Source organism: Stegastes partitus, unplaced genomic scaffold, assembly GCF_000690725.1.
Source record: "Stegastes partitus isolate 25-593 unplaced genomic scaffold, Stegastes_partitus-1.0.2 Scaffold25, whole genome shotgun sequence".
Lineage (NCBI taxonomy): Eukaryota > Metazoa > Chordata > Actinopteri > Pomacentridae > Stegastes > Stegastes partitus.
This window is the reverse complement of record NW_007577756.1, coordinates 620,463-640,354: the sequence shown is the minus strand read 5'-3', so window position 1 is coordinate 640,354 and position 19,892 is coordinate 620,463. Positions and strand designations below refer to the sequence as shown.

The following is a 19,892-nucleotide window of genomic DNA, read 5'->3' as shown; positions in this document are numbered from 1 at the left end:
CATATATAGAATCAGTATATACAGTATATTTAATAATAAACTTTATTTATAGAGCACTTTTCAAAACAAATGCTACAAAGTGCTTTCCAAAAAAAAAGAAACATGTTATACACGTATACATGTCCATTTACATACTGTATACACTGATTGTGTGGTGGCCCACTCTGACCCTCTGGCTGCGCCCAGACAGGAAGCTGTGTATCCACTTGCAGGTGGAGTGTGGAAGACCCAGGCCCCCCAGTTTGTCCACCAGTTTGTGGGGGAGGATGGTGTTAAATGCAGAACTGTAATCCACAAAGTAGCTTCCCTGCTGCTCCAGGTGGGACAGTGCAGCATGGAGGGCTGTGGCAACGACATCCTCTGGTGATCTGTTTGCTCTGTACGCAAACTGGTGGGGGTCAAAACTGTGGGGCAGGAGTGATGCGATATGACCACCACGGGGGTGAGTGCGACTGGCCGGTAGTCGTTAAGACTGGAGATGTGGGATTTCTTCGGCAGGGGGATAATAGTGTTACTGTACCTCAGATTTTGTTCAGAGTTTGTATATTTGTTGTTTGGGACTGAAAACGGAGTTCTGTCAAATAGTCTGGCTGATTTAGAGAGCTTCAGGTTTTCATACATTATTGTAAGTCTCACCTGGGAAGCCATTTAAGGGTTAAATATCGAGGGGCTCCGCCGTCGCCGGCTCCCGGCCCGAGTCCGCCCCCAGTGGGGCTCCCGGCCCCCACAGAGGGGCTCCGCCGCCGCCTTCTCCCGGCCCGAGTCCGCCCCCAGTGGGGCTCCCGGCCCCCACAGAGGGGCTCCGCAGTCGCCGTCTCCCGGCCCGAGTTCGGCCCCCGCAGGTGCTCCTCCGTCGCCGTCTCCCGGCCCGAGTCCGGCCCCCACAGAGGGGCTCCGCCGTCGCCTTCTCCCGGCCCGAGTCCGACTTCCACGTGTAAAAAATCAGCTATTGCATTAGATTCCAGTGTGGAAATTAACATTATTCTATGTGTAGAAACCTATTAATATTGTACAGATTCTTCCATTAGCAGAAAATGCTCCTGTACCAGAGTGAAATATGTTTTTCAGTGCTGGTTGTGAAGTCTGACAGCAGCAGCATCACTCAGCCACACACCTCGGGTGAAGCAGCCTGTCACTGAAGGACCGGCTGTCAAAGCGTGCCATTAAGGATGTTCTCCAAAATCGATGATAGCTTGCGTAAAATCCTCCTGTGTGCCTCCACTGGGTCGAGGGGGGCATCCCAGGACAGAGTCGACCTCTTGTATCAGGCTGTTAAATCTGTGTGTGGCTGTCCCAGCATACCTCTGCACAGAACATGGGAGTCGTGTTTCAGAAAATGACAACAGCAAGACACAGAATACTGAAATATTTATGAGAAGATACTTTTTTGTCACAACAATATGCTGTTCACTTGTTATTTTATTCAGAAGTGGATTTGCAGCCAGTGGTAGGCATCGGTTCTTCATTTTTAAGTGTTTAGAGAAACGCATGGATTTGGACCTTGGCGCCTCACAAAGCAACTTCAAATAAATACATAAATAAATAAATAAATTATATATGTGTGATTGCAGGATTCTACCCTTAATATTTGATTTAATAATGTAAATTAGTGTTCTACATAGTATTGTTGGATATATATGTTGCCTTATGAGTTTTCTGCTTTTATGTTGTCTGTCAATGCAATTAGTAAACACTTGTTTTTAAAAGTTCTCTATAAATAAAGTTGTTGTTGTTTTTGTTATGTTGCCTAATGTCACATAATACCAAGGGGAGGACGTTCTCCGTGCAACATTTGGAAAATGTTTTAAGATTTTCACAGCACAAACAGCCAAACAATTCTTCAGACAGCCTTACCCTGCCGTTAAAAAGAACATTGTAGGAAATAAGAAGAAAATGTACCACTCAAAACTTTACTAGAACCTTGCAGAACTTTCTCAGATCGACGGTGGGGACGTGTGAGACGAAAACATTTTTTGAATATTGTTTTTTTTGTTTTCCTCATTATAAAAATAATCTGTCAACCTCTTTCAAACATCCTGTGAATGTTCATGTCTTAGTTCATTTTTAACCTCACAGCAGCGTTGCTTAAAATGATAAACATCCTTCAAACGCTTGAACATCAGATAAAAAAATGTTTTCTTTAAAACATTATTAGAACGTGTAGATAATGTTATCCAGTGTTGCGGGAACATTCCTGAAATGCTGGACAGGAAAGCGAGGAGTTGAAATGTGTGTCACAGCGCCTCTGGTGGACGTGTATGGAAACGAACCTTTTTTTTCTCACCATAATAAAGCTCCCATGTTTTTTTTTTTTCTTTCGCTGACTTGAGATCAGTTTCCATTCCTCTCTGTTTTGGGAAACAGCGGTGAACCCGACCGGAGATCAGCTGCTCTGCCTCCCTCCGCTGCATCCTCCCTACAGCCGGCAACGTGGCAACGCTCAACTCTGCAAAGTTGCTCTTAATTTCCAGATGTGACCAACAATCCAAGGACGCGGTATTTCCTGTCGAACTGACCCAGACGACAGTGTAGGGATTTTTTCATTTCTAATTTTTCTCTCATGATCTTGAGGATGGACGTGGTTTCCTCTTTTGCTGCCTTGTGCGACTGCAGCTGTCAGTGTCCAGGGCGTGCTCCTGTGTTTACCCTCAGCTCTCTGAGCAAACACGACGGACGTGAAGGAAGGCACACACACCCAGCAGTGTGACTGTGATTCTTTTTTGAATTAAATATTCTTTGGTGTTGTTTTTTCTTCTTCTCTTATTTTTCCTCGCATATGGATTTTTTACAGTTTTATTTTCTAGCTGCACACTGTTATTGGTCTCACAGTATTTGGTGAACTTTATCCTCTCCTTATCATGCTCACCGGTTATCAGCTCCTGTTGTGAGTTTCCCATGGAATGATGTGGCAGCTGTGGATGCACTTTGACTGGCATGTGTGAACCGTAAGTACCAGAAAAAACTACATTTCTTTCTGTGGCTTTTGCCTTGCAAGTGAGCTTTCCTTTTCCTATCCGGCACCTCAGGTGCTGAGGGGTCACCATGGATCACAGAGGTCACCAGGGGCCCGACTCCGGCCGGCACTCCCACAGAACTAAAGGCAGAGAGGGCCGCTCCAGGTCTTCCCAGCAGGAAAGAGACCAGCACTACCCACCAGCGGACCCCAGAGAGGGGGACAGACACTGGGGTCATCCCGATCCCCGCTACAGGGCTCATTTCACCAGCCCTCCTCCCAGAGCTGAGCAGTATCCCTACAACGCTCAGCAGTACTCGTACGGTTACGGGCGACCGGAGCACCAAAGACCCCAGTCCAGGTAGGTGCAGTCACAGCTGTTAAAAAAGTGAACTCAAATTTAGGAGTAAATTGTGTGCAATCACAAAATACAAGATTAAGACAAAGGTTGTAACATTTTATGGTGTGATCTATCGATTAGGAGTCGACTGATTTGTTTTGTTAGGACCAGTTATTAGTAGGCAAGGACACCGATAAGAGATATTTGGAACAGATGTACAGTTTCAGTAATTCCAAATATCTTGATGCCAGATTTGTAATAACACTTTGTCAGAATGCCTTTATCTCAGTATGTTTTACACATGTTTACTTTAAAGTGAACTTTTTGATGTTGATCCACAGATAGTGCTGCAAACAAGACATTGCTCATAATCATAGAGCGATAACTGCAGACGGAAAGAGGCATCAGAGACAAAGTAGTGCAGCTTTTGTTTAATTTATTGCATCAGGAATCTGTTGTAGAAAAAAAAAAAGAGATGAAGAAGAAAAAACAATACAGATACCTGGATAAATGGGAATATTGGATGCAGTTATTGGTGAGGCTGATAATCGGTTGACCTGTAATAACAAGTTACGAGTGATTGTTTTGTATGTAGTCACAAAATGCAAGGTTGTAGCACTGCACAGGCGTAGGATACGTAGGGAAGTATTCAGAACATGAGCATTTATCCAGCCCGGTTAAAACATGAAAGAAGTAGAGAACTTTTATTTTGATATGTCATATGTACTCAAGTGCAATCTACCACAAGTATTTCTCAGCTCCCTTTGTTCCTCGCTGCTACTGTAAATACTTTTATATCCATTTTATACCTATTGTCACTTATTTATTTTTATATATATACATCTCGAGGCTCTACAAACATCTTGCACAGTTTGTTTGTTATTTTATAATTTATAGTTGTTCATTGCACTGGATGGGATAGCACCCAGTTATGTTGTACTTTTTTGGTATAATAATAATATTAAATTCAAAACCCTGACACTTGTTTACAAAACCACAACGAGAACAGCTCCCTCCTACCTGAACTCTTTCATTCAGATCTACACTCCCTCCTGCTCACTATGCTCGACCAACAAAAAACGCCTGATCCAACCACCGCAACAGGGTCCAAGGTTGAAAGCTGGACTCTTCTCCTCTGTGGATCCCCGGTGGTGGAACGAGTTACCAAACTCTGTTCAATCTGCTGGACTCCCTCTCAGTCTTTAAGAAAAGACCAAAGACCCAGCTCTTCACTGAACACCTTTGCACTTGACAGCCCGAAAACAAAAAAAAAATTCTGTTGCCTCCCACACAGCCTGCTATTGGCATCAACGCCCTAGCACACTTAAATTTGTTCTATGGCACTTATCTAGATTGTTTCCTCCTGAATAAATCCTTGCTTGTGTTGTATCTGCTCTCAGATCTACGTCACATGTTTCTCCTCTTGCTGCTAAGGAATCGCAAGCACTGAGTTAACCAGGGTTCTTCTTCTCTCCTCAGGCACGGGTACGACTACTCCCCCCATGGCCCCTGGGACTACAGAGACAGCTATGGTTACTACGACTACTACAGAGGGCAGCATGGACATCCAGGTGCAGTGACACAAAACAAGCTTTCAGAAGTCGTCTCCAAGGCTCCGGGTAACGAGACAGTGTTTTACTTTGTTTGTTAAGATGGTGATCAGTGGGGAGCTCAGGACGCATGGAGAACAGACCGGTACCATGAAAGAACACCCAAGCAGGAACATGCAGGGAGCCTCTATACAGGAGAGTACAGGTGAGTCAGGTCCATGAAGTCAAGCCCTTTCCTTTGAAAGAAGAACCTCAACAAGATTCTTCAATTAATTTATCCTCAGAAAATGAATGCATATAATAATTATATAAATTATATTAAAAATAGCAGATATGTTTTATATATATACTTTATATGGATAAACTGTCAGAAATGTCAAAACCATTAAGCATTTCAGCCTTAGTTTGTCCTTTTTTTGAGTTTTGAAAATTAGTTATTTTATTTAGTTTTATGATAGATAGCAAGTATGATCTAGTACAAGCCAACACAACTCAGGACATCAATGAGAAATCGTCACGAGGGCAATTTAAGGTTTTATTTTGTATTTTTTCAAGCACACTAGGCAATTTGACGTGCTTTACAAACAGCACAAAATGTTAAAAATTGAAGTAAAAGAATAGCCAAAGAAAAGATTTATATATAAAGTGTAAAATAAAAGTAGAGGCAACTTTAACTAAAAGCATAGATACATTTAAACCAGGATTTATAAAAGTAGTAGTAGCTTAAGTAGTAATTTAAGTAAAATAAGTGAAATCAAAAATGACAGAGGACATTAAAAGAAAGGAGGAGGAGGAGACGCGAAGTGTGATTGAATACCATGTAAATATAATATAAACTGGGTTAAGCAATTTTATTCTATAAGAAAAAATCTTGGGTTTTGGAAACACTCCTCCAAAATGAATTCAGAGATGTAAGCTAATAAATTAGATTTTTTTGTGTGACTTGTGTTTAATCAGCTGCAGCTGCAAATGCAGTAAACAAGAGCCCCATTTGTTTAGGAGAAGCTGAATTTGTTTAAAACAGGAAGACAGGCGTTGCACATGTTCCTCAGCAGGTTACATGCTGTCAGGACTGTGACCTTTAACCTCAGCTCTAAATCATAGCAGCTCATCTTAGCAGCAGTAGCACGCTGGCACAGTGTAAATATGTGTTGAACAAAGAGATGTGTGATGTATGAGATATGCATACACACACAAACGCTCTAATGCATAAACATAACAGACATGCACACGACTGCAACTCTTGCACAATGTACGCTGAACTTTAGTCTCTTTACCCTGCGTTATTTTTCTTCTATTTTAAGAAATGTCTTGTTATTGCACAGCCTCGTGGAACACTCACTTCACCGCCCGTACTGTGAGCAAGTCAGAAATAAAAATCGTGAATCTTCTGTATGCAGCACTCAGCTGCTTTCATGGTGACAAAACAAGAGGCTGCAAATACACACAAAAGTGCTCTTGGTAACTGTTCATGGATTGTTCACAAAGTAGCAAAGCAAAAATCAGGTGTTCACAGTCTGCAGGTCGACCACACCATCCATCCGTCCATTATCAAAACACCATTTCATCTTCACTAGGATCATGCGGGGCCTGGAATCTATCCCAGCTGACTTAGGGTGAAGGCAGGGGACACCCTGGACAGGTCACCAGTCTATCACAGGGCTACACTTAGAGACAGACAACCAAGCACACTCACATTCACACCTACGGACAATTTAGAATCACCAATTAACCTCAACATGTTTTTGGACTGTGGGAGGAAGTCTGAGAACCTGGAGAGAACCCACGCTGCACGGGGAGAACATGCAAACTCCATGCAGAAAGATCCTGGGTGTCCTCATCGGGACGCGAACCAGTGACCTTCTAGCTGCGAGGCAATGGTGCTAACCACCGATCACCTTGCAGCCCTCAGCCACACCAGCTGTAGTGAATATCTTCAAAAAGTGGAAATGGGAGATAGAACTGTGAAATAAAAATGTAATTTAAATGCATCCTTTCATAATCAGCCGTGTGACGTGTGAAGGTGGAGAGACGTCAGTAAAGAGCTGATCTCAATGGAGAGTTCCTTCAGTTTTGGTTGGATATGAACATGTATGAACACGCTGTGACATAATAATTCACTCCGGCTTTATTTCACGTCCGTGCTTTGACAGAGTCACCAAAATTTTTACATTTTCTTTTGTAACTAATAAAAACTTTAAGCTCCTTGTTCTGTTAATGTTTTAGGTTTCTGCTGAGGGGCAGGTTTAGTGTCCGTATCAATATATTAAGGGAAGGAATCGTGTTGAAGTCAGTATTGTGACATCTAATCTAATGAAACTGTTTTTCCTTCAGGTATGACCAAGGGAGGGACGGCTCCCAGCATTACCTCAATGACTACGAGGAGAGTCCTTCCAGAGAAAACGAGGAGGTTTCCTCTTATCATCTTGGGGTATTGGAACATTCCAAAAACTCAGGGTTATCTTCCAGCAGCTACGAGCTGAGTCAGTACATGAACGGAGCCGAACACGCTGATTCTGTCTCGCAGCCTGCTCACACGTCTGATGGAGGTGAGAGCACAGTTCAAGCAGTTTCCTCTCACATCCGCTTCACTCTGCGTTTAACCCCATCTCCTCTTATGCTTCGTATGTCCTCAGACTATGGGCCTGCGCATCAGATGTCAGCTCCTCTCAAGTACTCCATCCCTCATGCTGTCGTCAGCTTCGGGCCGGCAGGTCAGCTGATACGGGTCAATCCAGGCTTGTCAACGCACGAGACCGTCAGCCAGCTGGAAGTCCACAGTCTGGAAGTAAGTTCAAAATTAGCCTGTGTTGTGCTGTAAGGTGGTGCAGTTGGTAGCACTGTTGCCACGCAGCAAGAAGGTCGTTGGTTTGCGTCCCGGCGGGGGTACTGGGATCTTTCTGTGTGGAGTTTGCATGTTCTCCCTGTGGGTTCTCTCCGGGTTCTCAGACTTCCTCCCACAGTCCAAAAACATGTTGAGGTTAATTGGTGATTCTAAATTGTCCGTAGGTGTGAATGTGAGTGTGCTTGGTTGTCTGTCTCTAAGTGTAGCCCTGTGATAGACTGGTGACCTGTCCAGGGTGTCCCCTGCCTTCACCCTGAGTCGGCTGAGATAAACTCCAGCCCCCCCACGACCCTAGTGAGGATTAAGTGGTGTATAGATAATGGATGGATGGAACACAAATGTATTATTCGAGATTTATTTAAGAATGTCTTTTCTGCAATTTCAGTGAGTTTGATCTCCAGGAGGATTATTTCTTTGGTGCTGATGCAACAAACGCAGTCGAGCATCGTGGTGTGTTTTAGCCATGCTAGCAGTATGGCTTTGGCCAATGTCAGTGAGTCAGTCAGGGTTTTAGGTAAGGACTAGCTTTAAAAAAATGCCCTTCTGTACCTCCCTCTCAACTCAAAGCTAATGTGCAAACTTTTACCTATAAATATCTGTGACATGAAAGCCCTTACCAGTCCAAACAATGCTGATTAAACCTATCAGCTCCAGTTAGTCTCTCCATATTTCACAGTATACAAGAGTTCTATATCTGTGATGACATTACTTAACTAAGTCGACCAATATGATTTGTTTGCCAGAGCTGCTCAGTAAAATGTGGCAACAGAGATGCAGCTGATGTTGCAATGCAAAAAGAAACTCTGCAATTAGAGGAAGGATTTAAGAAAGAAAGCCACTGACAGTGAGGCATCCATCATTGATGTGTGTCTACAGTGTTTGTGTAATTACTGTCACTGCCATAGGGGGGAGACAAAGGTTCTGCACTTCAGGTTTAATTAACGTTTTCTTTTAGGAATATGTAGAGGCCACTTCTGTGATACATTTCAACCCTCTGAATCAATACCTACCAGTGGATCTGAAAGCCATGTCATGTTTTAAAAAATCGCCAAAATTACAGAATTTCTCGGAGCCAGAAACAGTGACAACAGTTGGATTTTCACTAAAGTTTTCCAAGACATAAGCTGGGCACATAAAATCCATCATAAACAGTGTGTTTTCAGGATTGATTTCCAATGTTATTTTGGTTTTTCCCTCTGAACAGGTCATTCTGAGTGAGACACAGGAACAGCAGGAGATGAGAAACTTCCCAGGGCCTCTCACCAGGTACTGCTTTGTCATTTGTTGAAAAGCAATCTTAACAGAATGATTGCATCGGATTGCATTCAGATGTTTGTCAAATCGGAAGTTATTATGGAGACTTGTAAAGATTACATTTAAAAGTCAGTGTTGGAATGTTGAAAGCATTTGATAGTTTTTCATGTTTTTGAAGGGAAGATTTGCACAAAGTCGATGCTATAGAGTTTGCCCACCAGAGGGCAGGAGGCTGCATGAGAGACGACAAGCTGCAGGATAAGAGCTCTGCTGCGCTCCTGTGGAATCTGTTGATACTGCTCTGCAGACAGAACGGAGTGAGTGGATCGTGTTTTGTTATTACACTGAATGTGGAGATGTCCACTTCAGACAAGCATTAGAGTGATCATCAGGATATTTCTGATCACCATATTTCCGATGTTTCAGCAAATAGTTGGGTCAGATATTGCAGAGCTGCTGATGCAGGGCTCAAACTCAGATGGAAGCTGGGAGTCAGGCGATCCCACACTCATTGACTTCAATGAGGATGCGACCGCTGAAGCACCACCTCGCAAAGGAGACGACCTGCTCACAGGAAACTGGAGCAGCTTCAGCTCCGAGAACTCAGAGAAGGCCCTGCAGAGCTACACTCAGCTGCTGCTGGCTGGACGGAAGAAGGTTTCTACATTTCTACCTCTCCAGTCGTCTGTTTGGTTTCTGCTGATAATCTCCTGTTTTTACCTATAATGGTATCCAGTCTGAAATCAGACTTTTTCTAAAGAGTCACCAGATAAATTACTGAGCTTATGAGACGTTTAATAGGATAGAAAAGAAGAAAAACTAAGTTCTGCCAAATGTGCATTTATTTCTTTACTTTTCTCTAATATTTGCTTTGGTTTTTTTTCAGTTCAGTCCAGTTTGTTTTAGCATTTTTTGCTCCGTTCCCCTTTTTCATTCACTGTAGGCCCATTTTGCAGTGTAATATAAAATTCTGCACTTCTACCATGGTTAGAAGTAAAGAGAACTCAAAAAGCATAACAATTATATAGTTATATCGCCAGAAATGATTAAGAAAGGCAAGTTTTTGTTTTGTTCCCATACTTGTCTTCTCTCCTATCTGATTTGTCTAAGAACAGCCTGCAGTTCAGCTAAAAAAGTCCCAGAATCTTTGTCATGTGTCTGGTGGTCATAGCCAAGTCAGTATGGCTTCATGGCTGTATCAAGGATTGCAGAATTTTTTCTTTTTTTACAGAATCTAGTTAGCCCAAATAGTTGATTTATGGCGACAATAACATCTTACATCTTGAAGTGGAACATTACATCACAGACGACTTGACTCTGATGAACTTAGTGTCATTTCTTAACTTAAAGCAACAACATTCCTTTCAAACCTTCCTGCAGGTTTTGGGGTTCGGGTGATAAACCATCAACACGCTATGAAACTTTGGTGCATGCAGTAAAATTAAAAAGAAATGTAAATAATTTACTGTTTACCTCTAAACTGCTGAGCAGAGGTATGAAGCAGCATAAATGTAGATACTGAAGTAAAGGAACTTGTAATGCACTTAGATAATACTTACTTTCTACAACTGGTAATATTTGAGTGCTCTCAAATGCCAAAATGTGAATTGCTGCCGATTTTAATCACACTGTGTTGGGATCTGAGTGCTTGTCCTCCGTCTCTCTCCCATGTGGTTTCCAGGAGGCCCTGGAGGCGGCTATGACCAGCGGCCTGTGGGGCCACGCACTTTTTCTGGCCAGCAAAATGGACAACAGGTCCTACACCACCGTGCTGAACAGGTGAGAAAAGCCGAGGCATCTGAGACATGACAGCTGCAAGAAATCACTGTACGACTCTTTGCACGAGTGGTAATTTGTGAAGAAATCCTGCCTCTGACTAAACATAGATGCTGTCTGCTGTAAGCCTGAGCTACAACTACAAGGAGACGTTAGCAACATTTCCAGACTTGAAATGTCTGAACAAGTGTTGGATACGGATTGCCATGAAATTAGGTACAGACATTCATGTCCTGCACTGGGTGAATTGCAATTACCTGATCCTTTGACTTTTCAGTGCAGGAAATATCAGCGACCTGCTGTGCTAAAGCAAAGCAAAGGCAAAGCGAATTATACATGTGCGCAAATTTTCATGTTGCAGCGTTGCAACTGTCCCTCCGACTGGATCACCGTGACACTCGTATCCTAATCTCAACCAGTCCCACTCCTCACATCCTCATTCATCGGCCAATCAGGTAGCACTTTTCTCATGAATACTAATGAGTTGTCCTCAACCAACCTGGAAAAAGTAAATCCACTACAGCGTTGCATCAGCATATTACTGTGAGCATGTTGATTGTACTGCCAAGTGGAGCTGCCAGCAATTTTGGGACCTGACATGATCCCTAAATGGGGGCCTGCATTTGACTGATTAGAGTTGCAAATCACCCACTGATCAATATTTCCATGTTCTGAGCGGACTCAAGAATCCAAAACATTTGGCTTCAGCAAGAACTAAGAGACAAAGAATCAAAGCAGTACATACTCCTGAGCTGTGTTGCACATGACTAACCGTTTCCTTTATGCAGCACATCTTAGGGCTTTCCCACGGCGCTGTGTCCAAAAATAAGACACTTTATTTAGAATGTGTTGAACGTATATTTATGCAAAGAAGAAGGCAACAAAGGAAATTTATTTTCTCATCTTTTATAAATGACAGAAGATGCTCGAGAATTTTATTCTAAATTCATCAAGGAAGATTGCTTTTCTATGCGAGAACCGCTTTGTTTTTCAAAGTTACTGTGCAGTTATTTAGAATTTGCTGAGGGCATCTTATGAGAGTACATAACAGAGATCATTCACACTTTCCAGTGGAGTGTAAATCATCTGGAGTGACATATAATGAGTTCAGTTAAGTCTTTAATTTGTGCCCATCAGTCACAGGGCTGTCGTCCATTCAGATCAAGCCAAATAAGGGTTGTTACACGTGAAGGATCAGTCTTTAATACAGAGAAATGTATGTACTGTATCGCTATACTGCAGTTTCTGTGAACTACTTATCATGTAACCCAATCCCATTTTTTGCAGACTATTTTGGAATCGGCGTTATGTCGCACTGCAACATATGTCAGGTTGTCAGAAGAGGAGTGTCTGGGGAGAGGGCTGGCAGATAGCCAGAATGAATAGTTGTGATTGACAAGAGGAGCAGAATTTGAGCTATCAGTTTGGTACAGACTAACAGCAGGGAGCTCTCTAAATGGGATGGCTTCTGTCTGAGCACAGTAGTTCTGTAGCTAGTTTGTGGCAAGCATGGTTAAGATGTGCAATGAAACTGCTCTATTGGCAGGTTTACAGGGCAGCTAACGGCCAGTGATCCCCTCCAGACTCTCTTCCAGCTGCTGTCTGGGAGAATCCCTTCTGTAGCCACGGTAAAACATCCAGAATATAATCAAACTCTCACATGAGTGCATTCTACTACTCTAAACAATCTTATATTATTAGTCTATATGAGTTTTAACAATGATGCTCTGTGCCCAGTGCTGTGGAAGTGAAAAATGGGGAGACTGGAGGCCCCATCTGGCTGTGATGCTCTCCAATGAGACGGGAGATCCAGCCGTCCACCAGAAGGCCATCGTCACCATGGGAGATACACTCGGTACAGATACACTGACTGACTGACTGACTGACTGACAGGTTGTCATGCACAGACATGCGAGCTGATGTTTTCTGTTTCTCTTCTCCATGCAGCCTCCAGAGGCCTAATGCATGCTGCCCATGTGTGCTACCTGACAGCCAGTGTTCCCTTTGGGGTGTTTACGCAGAAGGCAGAGAGGCTGGTGCTTCTGGGCAACAGCCACAGGTGAGCTGAGCTTCCAACTTAATGTTATTCATCAGTAACTGCAGGTCAGCTGGTCTTACGGGGGTTGATCAAAAAGTCCCAGTTCTGTGCCTATAGAATTAAAAAAACAAAACTAATTTAAGTCTGACAATCATCCCTGTGGAAGTCGTCTCCTCATGCAGGGCTGCACTGCTCCCAGTGCTCCTGCACCGCTTGTCACGCTTCATAAAAATCCCATTATTTAAAAATGTCATGCACCGTTTTCGATGAGCACTTAACCTCCTAAAAGTTGTCAGACCTGGTAACGCTTCAAGTTGGATTTCATTTTGTGGAAGAGAAAACAGTCACAGAAAGCCAAATCTGGGGAGCAGGCTGAGTAGAGAGCGATGATTGTGCAGTTGTGGCCAAAAAAAACTTGTGCATAATTGGTGCGCTGTGACCGGGCACACTGGCATGTCATCACGCCACAGTTCAGCTTGTTTACGCTGAATGATGCACCTCAGGACTCAGCAGTGGAACTCTGCTTTGACGGTCTAATCCTGGTAAATGAATTCATGGTGCAAAACTGCATATATTTTGGAGAAAACAACAAGCTTACTCCCAGTGCTCCTGACCTGACTCACCTCCAGTCTGAGACTTTTCAACTGTGAAAAAAGTGAAATACAGGTCCTGATGTGATGTACAGTCCCGAAACTCTTTGATCAACCCTCGTGTTGAGAGTAATGTCGTCATTTTCTTTTAAAACATAAAGCCTGTCACCTCATGCTCCTTATTTCAGTCTTTATCTCCTCCCTCCTCTCCTTTCCTTTCCCACAGGCAGTCGCTCCAACGCTTTGCCACAAACTCTGCCATTCAGTGCACCGAGTTATACGAGTACTGCCAGACACTTGTGGATAAAAAGTTTTCAATACCAACCTTTCAGGTAGCTCCTACACACATCACTGTAGCACTTTCAGCCTTTAAGTGAGTCTTAAATAAATGTGTGAGTATTGCTGTGTTGTGGTCAGGTGTATAAGCTCCTGTATGCCAGTCGGCTGCTGGACTGTGGGCTTTCCTCTCAGGCTTTCCATTACTGCGAGCTGGTGGGACAGGCCATCCTCAGGCAGAGGGAGCCTTTCTTTGTTCTGACTGAAGAGCTTGTAAAGGTATACATATCTGACCGGTCTTCTCACAGTGATCTGTCACATAAAGTCTACATGAATGTACTGCATGTTTGTTTTCTGCTGCAGCTTTCAGACAGACTGAGATTCTCAGAGGGTCAGTTCATTGAAGGAGGACTCGAACAAGAACCTGTCTGGCTAAAACACCTACGGGCTCGACACCACAGTTTACAGGTGATCAGCTCGTTTAACCATATCTGAGAGGAAATTCCTCGGGCCTCAGTGCCAATATACATTGATATATACTATCAGTAGTAACAGCTCACTGGATAAAAGTTGTTCTCAGCAGTGAGTTGTGATTTCCTTCATGCCTCTATAGCAGCTTGAATTGAGCCAGTATTTTTACTTACATGTTCTGCATGTCTCAGTGGTATTTCTTTGATTATATGTTCACAAATTACTGCAAGTATTTTGAAATACAAACTAGTCATTTGTTGTTGCATACGATTTATTGACCAAAATTGTATGTTTTCTGGCTGCTGGTTTAAAGTACTGGAGCTTTCTAAAAAATAAAATTAAAAATCCTTCTATTTCAGCCACTGGTCTAATCCATTTTGAAACCAAGATAGATTAAATACATATTTTCTGCATGGCATTAGTTTTTTTTTTTAGGGATTTAGTTTTTTTTAATTAATCAAAAAACATGAAATGATCCGCTAATTTATTATATAGCTAATTTATTAATATAATGTATTTTTTTGTGAAGTAAGGCACAGTTATAATGCCATAAATTGTAACAAAAATAAAATAACTAACTTCTTTGTACAGTTCATAAAAAATGGAAAAAACTGAAATCAACTTGTATAATATTTTTCCATGTGCTTAAAAAACGGACTCTTAATATAATACATATTTTAGCACTTGATTTTTCTTAATTTCTTTCTTTTTTTACAGTTTCCCGCTCTGATAAATAGTTCAGTCTTGGTGTTTTATGTAGAATGTCAAATCATGTAGCTAATCAGATGTTTTAACTTATTTTACACAGATGGGAACTTACGACTATACTGAAACATCCCAGCCAGCTCCTGAGAATAGTACCTATGAGGACAGCAAAGTTTACACAGGTAATTTTACTCCCCTTTTTGATGCAAATGATGCACTGTGGTCTGTTTCCTTTGAAATTACTCCTTTCTTGTATAGTTGTTTAGTTGTATATTTGTATAGTATCATGGCAGTCATTAGCTTCCAATGACAACTATAACTGTTACCTTTCCCTGATGAACTCATTGAAACAAATGCATCTTTGTCACAAAAAGGTAAGACCTTCTGGAGGGAAATTCTGTGGTCAGATGAAACAAAAATTGAGCTTTGTGTCAGCAATGACCAGAAATTTGTCTGGAGGAGAGAAGCTGAGGTCTTTAACCCCCAAAACACCAAACTTTATAAGGCATGGTGGTGGCAGTATAATGCTCTAGGCCTGTTTTGCTGCCAGAGGAACTGGTGCTTCACGCAAAGTAAATGGAATAATGAAAACGGACGATTATCTCCACATTCTTCAGGAACCAAAAAGAAACCTAAAATCATCAGCCAGAGGGTTGGATCTTGGAGACAGTTTGGTGTTCCAACCAGACAATGATCCTTACGCACATCAGACGTGGTAAAGAAATGCATAAATCAGGCTAAAAAGCAGGTTTTAAATGGGCCTTTCCATAGTCCTGACTTACAGCTGATCGAGAACCTGTGGACTGTGATGAAGAAGCAAGTCTTTGTCAGAAAGTCAACACATTTATGTGAACTGTGTCAGTTCAGTCAAGAGCAGTGGTCTACTGAAGGTACCTGACTGAGGTGGAAGTGGCCAAGGGACCTTTAAGCAAACATCAGTGTTGCTCTGTGTTTATTTTTGACCCAGAAGATTTAGTCATATTTCTGGAAGACCTAAAATAAATCCATGAAAAAAAACAAAATGTATGATTGAAAGATGCTTGTGTTTCGATGATCCCATTATAGAAAATGAAGAGTTATAGGAGTCACTGGAAAGTCAAGACGGCCATGACATACATTATCTCTACAAGTGTATATATACTTTAGATCACTGATGAAGTGACTTAATTTTTCTCTACAGAATCGGATTCAGATGATCTAAGCCATGACAATAAGAGTGCTGAGCCTGAACTACTTTACTACACTGAGGACCAAGAAAGCCTTGCGCATCAAACTGAGATGTTGTGGGGCGCTGAAGAACATCAGGACTGGTACAAAACCCGCCTTATTCACTCCTATCAGCCACACACAGATGTTTACTCTTACTTAACATGTGAAACCCAGTCCTGACTGTTATGTCACCCTGTTCTGCCTCTTGTTCTGTCTAGGCCACACGCCAGTTCTCCCTCGATGCCAATAACAGTGGTCTCTGCTCCTCTACCGCCTACTGTGGCCGCAAGCCAAAACTTCAGTTATCATAACACAGATAGCACTGAAGTCAGAAGTGCCTCGCCACATTGTTCTATGAGTAGTCTGCCACCAGGAGCAGAGGGTGAGAATGTAATGTTAAGCAGCGTGCGTTGTGATATTTACTATGGCCTGTGAGGAATCAGTGCATGTGTGATGTTTTGATTTTACTCCTTCTACAGGGGCCGAGTTGTCCTCAGGAGCAGGGACGATGGGAGGTGTTCCTTATCAAAATGTAATTGATATTAAAAAAAAGTGAGGAGCTTAAAGTTCCCAAACTCTTAGTTTGATGTGATCACATAAGAATCATTTTAGTGTAAAGAACTTCTTTAAATGTTTCCAAAAAGTAACCTGGATGCCTGCCATCGTCTGTACTTGCCTTTAAAGATGGAGGTCGACTTCAGTCAGCATGGGCAAAACCAGCAGAGCGTCCCTCAAGGTTTAGAGGCCGAGCAGAGCAAGGAGCCGCCGAAACAGGTGGGTGGAGCCCCGCCATTTACCGTAAATTCCAGACTATGAGTTGCTACTTTTTTTACATGCTTTTTTACACAATGATGCGGCTAATTTATGGATTTTTATGAGTTTTACAAATTTACCTCGAGACGTAAGTGACATTGAGAGCGACAACGAAAGAGAGACTGAGGAAGTGTGTGACGAATTAATTCTGAGGCTGTTCAACTCTGACACTGAAGAAGACGAGTTTAGTGGTTTTAGTGCTCAGGAGGAAGATAAAGATAGTGATCAATGACTTTTTCTGGTAGGCTACTGTATTTTTTATTTTCTTAACCAGCCGTGTTTATGGTACGTATTTGTGTATGTTACCTGTATGTATTTAAATACAAGTTAAAAGAATCTTTCTGTTTAAATATCTCATGTTACAACGTGGACACCTGCAGCTTATAGACAAGTACGGCCAATATATGTACAAAACTTGTTTTCTTTTTAAAGTTAATGGGTGCGGCTTATATTCAGGTGCGCTCAGTAGTCTGGAATTTAAGGTACATGTACACCTGTTAAACCGCATTAGAATCATTTTACATGCGTCACGCTTTCTTTTATGCAGACCACGAAGACAGGATGGTTCAGTGGTTGGTTCAAATCAAAACCCAAAGACGTCCCAAAGGAGAATTTGGAGCCAAGTGGCCAAGCTCAGACAGTAAGATTGAAGCTCATATACTGCTCAGTTACAATCCAAGTTTCCATTTTTTGATATATTATTTATCTTTGTATGTTGTCTTATGAGGTGCCACCCACTGCTAGCCCTTGGCCTCCTCCGCCGCCTGCCGGTGTCCCTCCTGGTATGTTTCCCTCCCAGCCTCCCTCTGCTGGAATAAACCCCTTTTCAAGGAAACCAGGTGAGGCATTTGTTGAGTTACATAATTGTCTGTGTTATTTAGTTATCACTATTTTAGAACAGATTTCAACAATGCAAGCCATAAACATGCTGCCCTGTTATGTCATGCTGTGAGGCCGCTGACCCTCCTGGAGGAGTTGCCAATAACACATTTGGCGACCAATGTGTCCCGTTTCATATTTTGGCTGAAGCGCAGTCATGATGAAAATGCTGCTTGCATTTTTTCCTTACTGAAATTTGAAAATGGTTTGGCTGCTGCTGATGACATTTTGCTTTAATAAAACTATGCAGATGTGGTAATTTTCTGTAAATGTCCTTGTTTATAGGCCAGCAGCTGGGGTAGAAACCATATCGCTGCCTCTCTTCTCTGTCAGAGGTGAGCTAAAGAAGAACATGTTTGTGCTTTCTTACGTTTTTTGTAAAGCTTTTAAATTAAATAAACTCTTAAATGTTGCATTTGCAGGATCACTGATGCCACTAAAACCTTTTACGGTGCCAATATGCCAAACGATCGCTTTCCCTGATCTTGGAAGTTCGATCCATACGGCTCCTGTGCCTGCATTTCTTTTTTAGGAGTGCCCTTTCAAACACCTACAACTTGACCACCATCATGTTGCATGTTGAATACAGAAATACTCCCGATGGACTGGCGTACTGTAGCAACTCATATTGCAGTGACTGAAACAGCCGAGGTGTTCTTTCTGCAAGCTGACGGTGGGGAAATCACCAGTAGACGCAGGACATGCTTGAGGAAGGGGATCATTTAACTGTCTGAACCCAAAAAACCCACCACCAGCTTTTGTTTCAAAAATCACCCACATCAAACCATTTATCAAAAGGCAGAAATTATAAAAAAAAAATAGAAAGACTCATTGACTTTTCAGCTTTCTGATGGTCCTTGAGCTACTCATTATTGACATGCTGTTCTGTTGGGAGACCTAACCAAAGCTAAGTTTGTGATATGGCATTAAAACCACTTTTCTTGTGTTATGTCAAAAGTAACCAAAAATCAGCTGACGTCACCAGATTCTGTAAAAACAAACCATTCTGCGTTTCTGGCGACAACTTTGAAGCCATTACTGACTCCGCTGCAACCAAAAATTACATGAGAAAGACAAATCAGGATGTTGGGCTGAACTGCAGGATGTGTTTACACAGAGCAGAGAGGAAACAAGGACGGAAACAAATCAAAAATGTAAATAGTAAAGACATCAATAGTATGTACAGTCACCTTTTTTTTTTCCAGTCTTGGTAACTGCTTGAAAAAATGTTGTATATGTTGAGTCCAGTTTTTTCAATTGCGGTAAAATCAATAATAAAAAACAAAATCTGATGACTTATGGTATTATAACTTTGTTGTACTGTACACTATACATTTTAGAGTTCTCCATTTGGAGCGATGGTAGTGCTGTTTTCACAGAGGTGCAGAGCTTTCAATTGCAGTGGAAAATGAGCCCACAGTGAATAAAAAATGCAACAAGAGCAAAAAAAAGCATAGTGATTATTAACCCCTTGAAACCGTTTGAAGAATTCATTTGCAAAAACAGATTTCACAAACCTTCAGAAAACCCACTTTTCCATCGTCCACCTGAGACAATATCAATCAAACTTAAGTTATCTCTATTTTTGTCATTTCTACTGAGTCAAATCCACTCAGCTTCAGTTTGATTGATATTATCTCAAGCAAACGACAAAAAAACAAGTTTTCTGAAAATCTACAAAAATGGAGTTATCTGTTTTTGCAAAGGAACTCTTCATTTATACATACAAGAGTTGACTGAGACCAGAAAGATTTGGTGCAAATGTGATCAACTGTGTGCTGTAGTTGCCCTCTGAGTAAGTCATGATTAAGTCAAAGTATTAAGCACATCGAAACCAACATGGGTTGAAACCAAAGTGCTGTTTTATTGTATGAAAAACACAATAAAACACAAGAAGACATTTGAATTAAAGAAGGCAATCAAATGATAAGAATAAACTGTACAACACAATGACAAATGAAGTCAGGGTGTCGAGGTCTAATTGGATGACATGCCAACAAGAAGAGGTGGATCTTCATCAGCAACACATAAGTTTCTAAAGTCTGAGCAGCGCTTATGTGAAAAGGTTCCTGAGATTAGAAGGATCCACTGCAAAGGCTCGATCGCCCAATAAACCCAGTGCTCTCAGTGCTGTGATTATGCAAGAGTTCTGCTAAATAAGGTGTTTTTTATTTACATTACATTGCATCTTAA

At 41.9% G+C, this 19,892-nt stretch overlaps 1 protein-coding gene across 3 annotated transcripts; it reads left to right on the top strand.

Annotated features, from left to right (window-relative positions):
* Positions 1-2,447: 2,447 nt before the first annotated feature.
* sec16b (SEC16 homolog B, endoplasmic reticulum export factor) lies at positions 2,448-19,009 on the top strand. Of its 3 annotated transcripts, none has more exons than XM_008297010.1 (25): positions 2,448-2,945; positions 3,027-3,314; positions 4,773-4,864; positions 4,946-5,048; positions 7,178-7,392; positions 7,480-7,631; positions 8,893-8,954; positions 9,121-9,259; positions 9,369-9,599; positions 10,624-10,721; positions 12,265-12,346; positions 12,456-12,573; positions 12,666-12,777; positions 13,573-13,678; positions 13,818-13,901; positions 13,986-14,090; positions 14,902-14,980; positions 15,979-16,108; positions 16,226-16,389; positions 16,487-16,539; positions 16,692-16,781; positions 17,368-17,460; positions 17,548-17,659; positions 17,985-18,034; positions 18,122-19,009. In XM_008297010.1, the coding sequence occupies exons 2-24, from the start codon at positions 3,043-3,045 to the stop codon at positions 17,999-18,001; spliced, it is 2,709 nt and encodes a 902-aa protein (XP_008295232.1). In that variant the 5' UTR covers positions 2,448-2,945; positions 3,027-3,042; the 3' UTR covers positions 18,002-18,034; positions 18,122-19,009. The 3 variants fall into 3 exon arrangements, with proteins under 3 accessions (XP_008295232.1, XP_008295225.1, XP_008295239.1); XM_008297003.1 differs by having other exon boundaries at positions 13,764-13,901; XM_008297017.1 differs by lacking the exons at positions 17,548-17,659; positions 17,985-18,034; positions 18,122-19,009 and having other exon boundaries at positions 13,764-13,901; positions 16,487-16,559; positions 17,368-17,449.
* Positions 19,010-19,892: the final 883 nt, after the last annotated feature.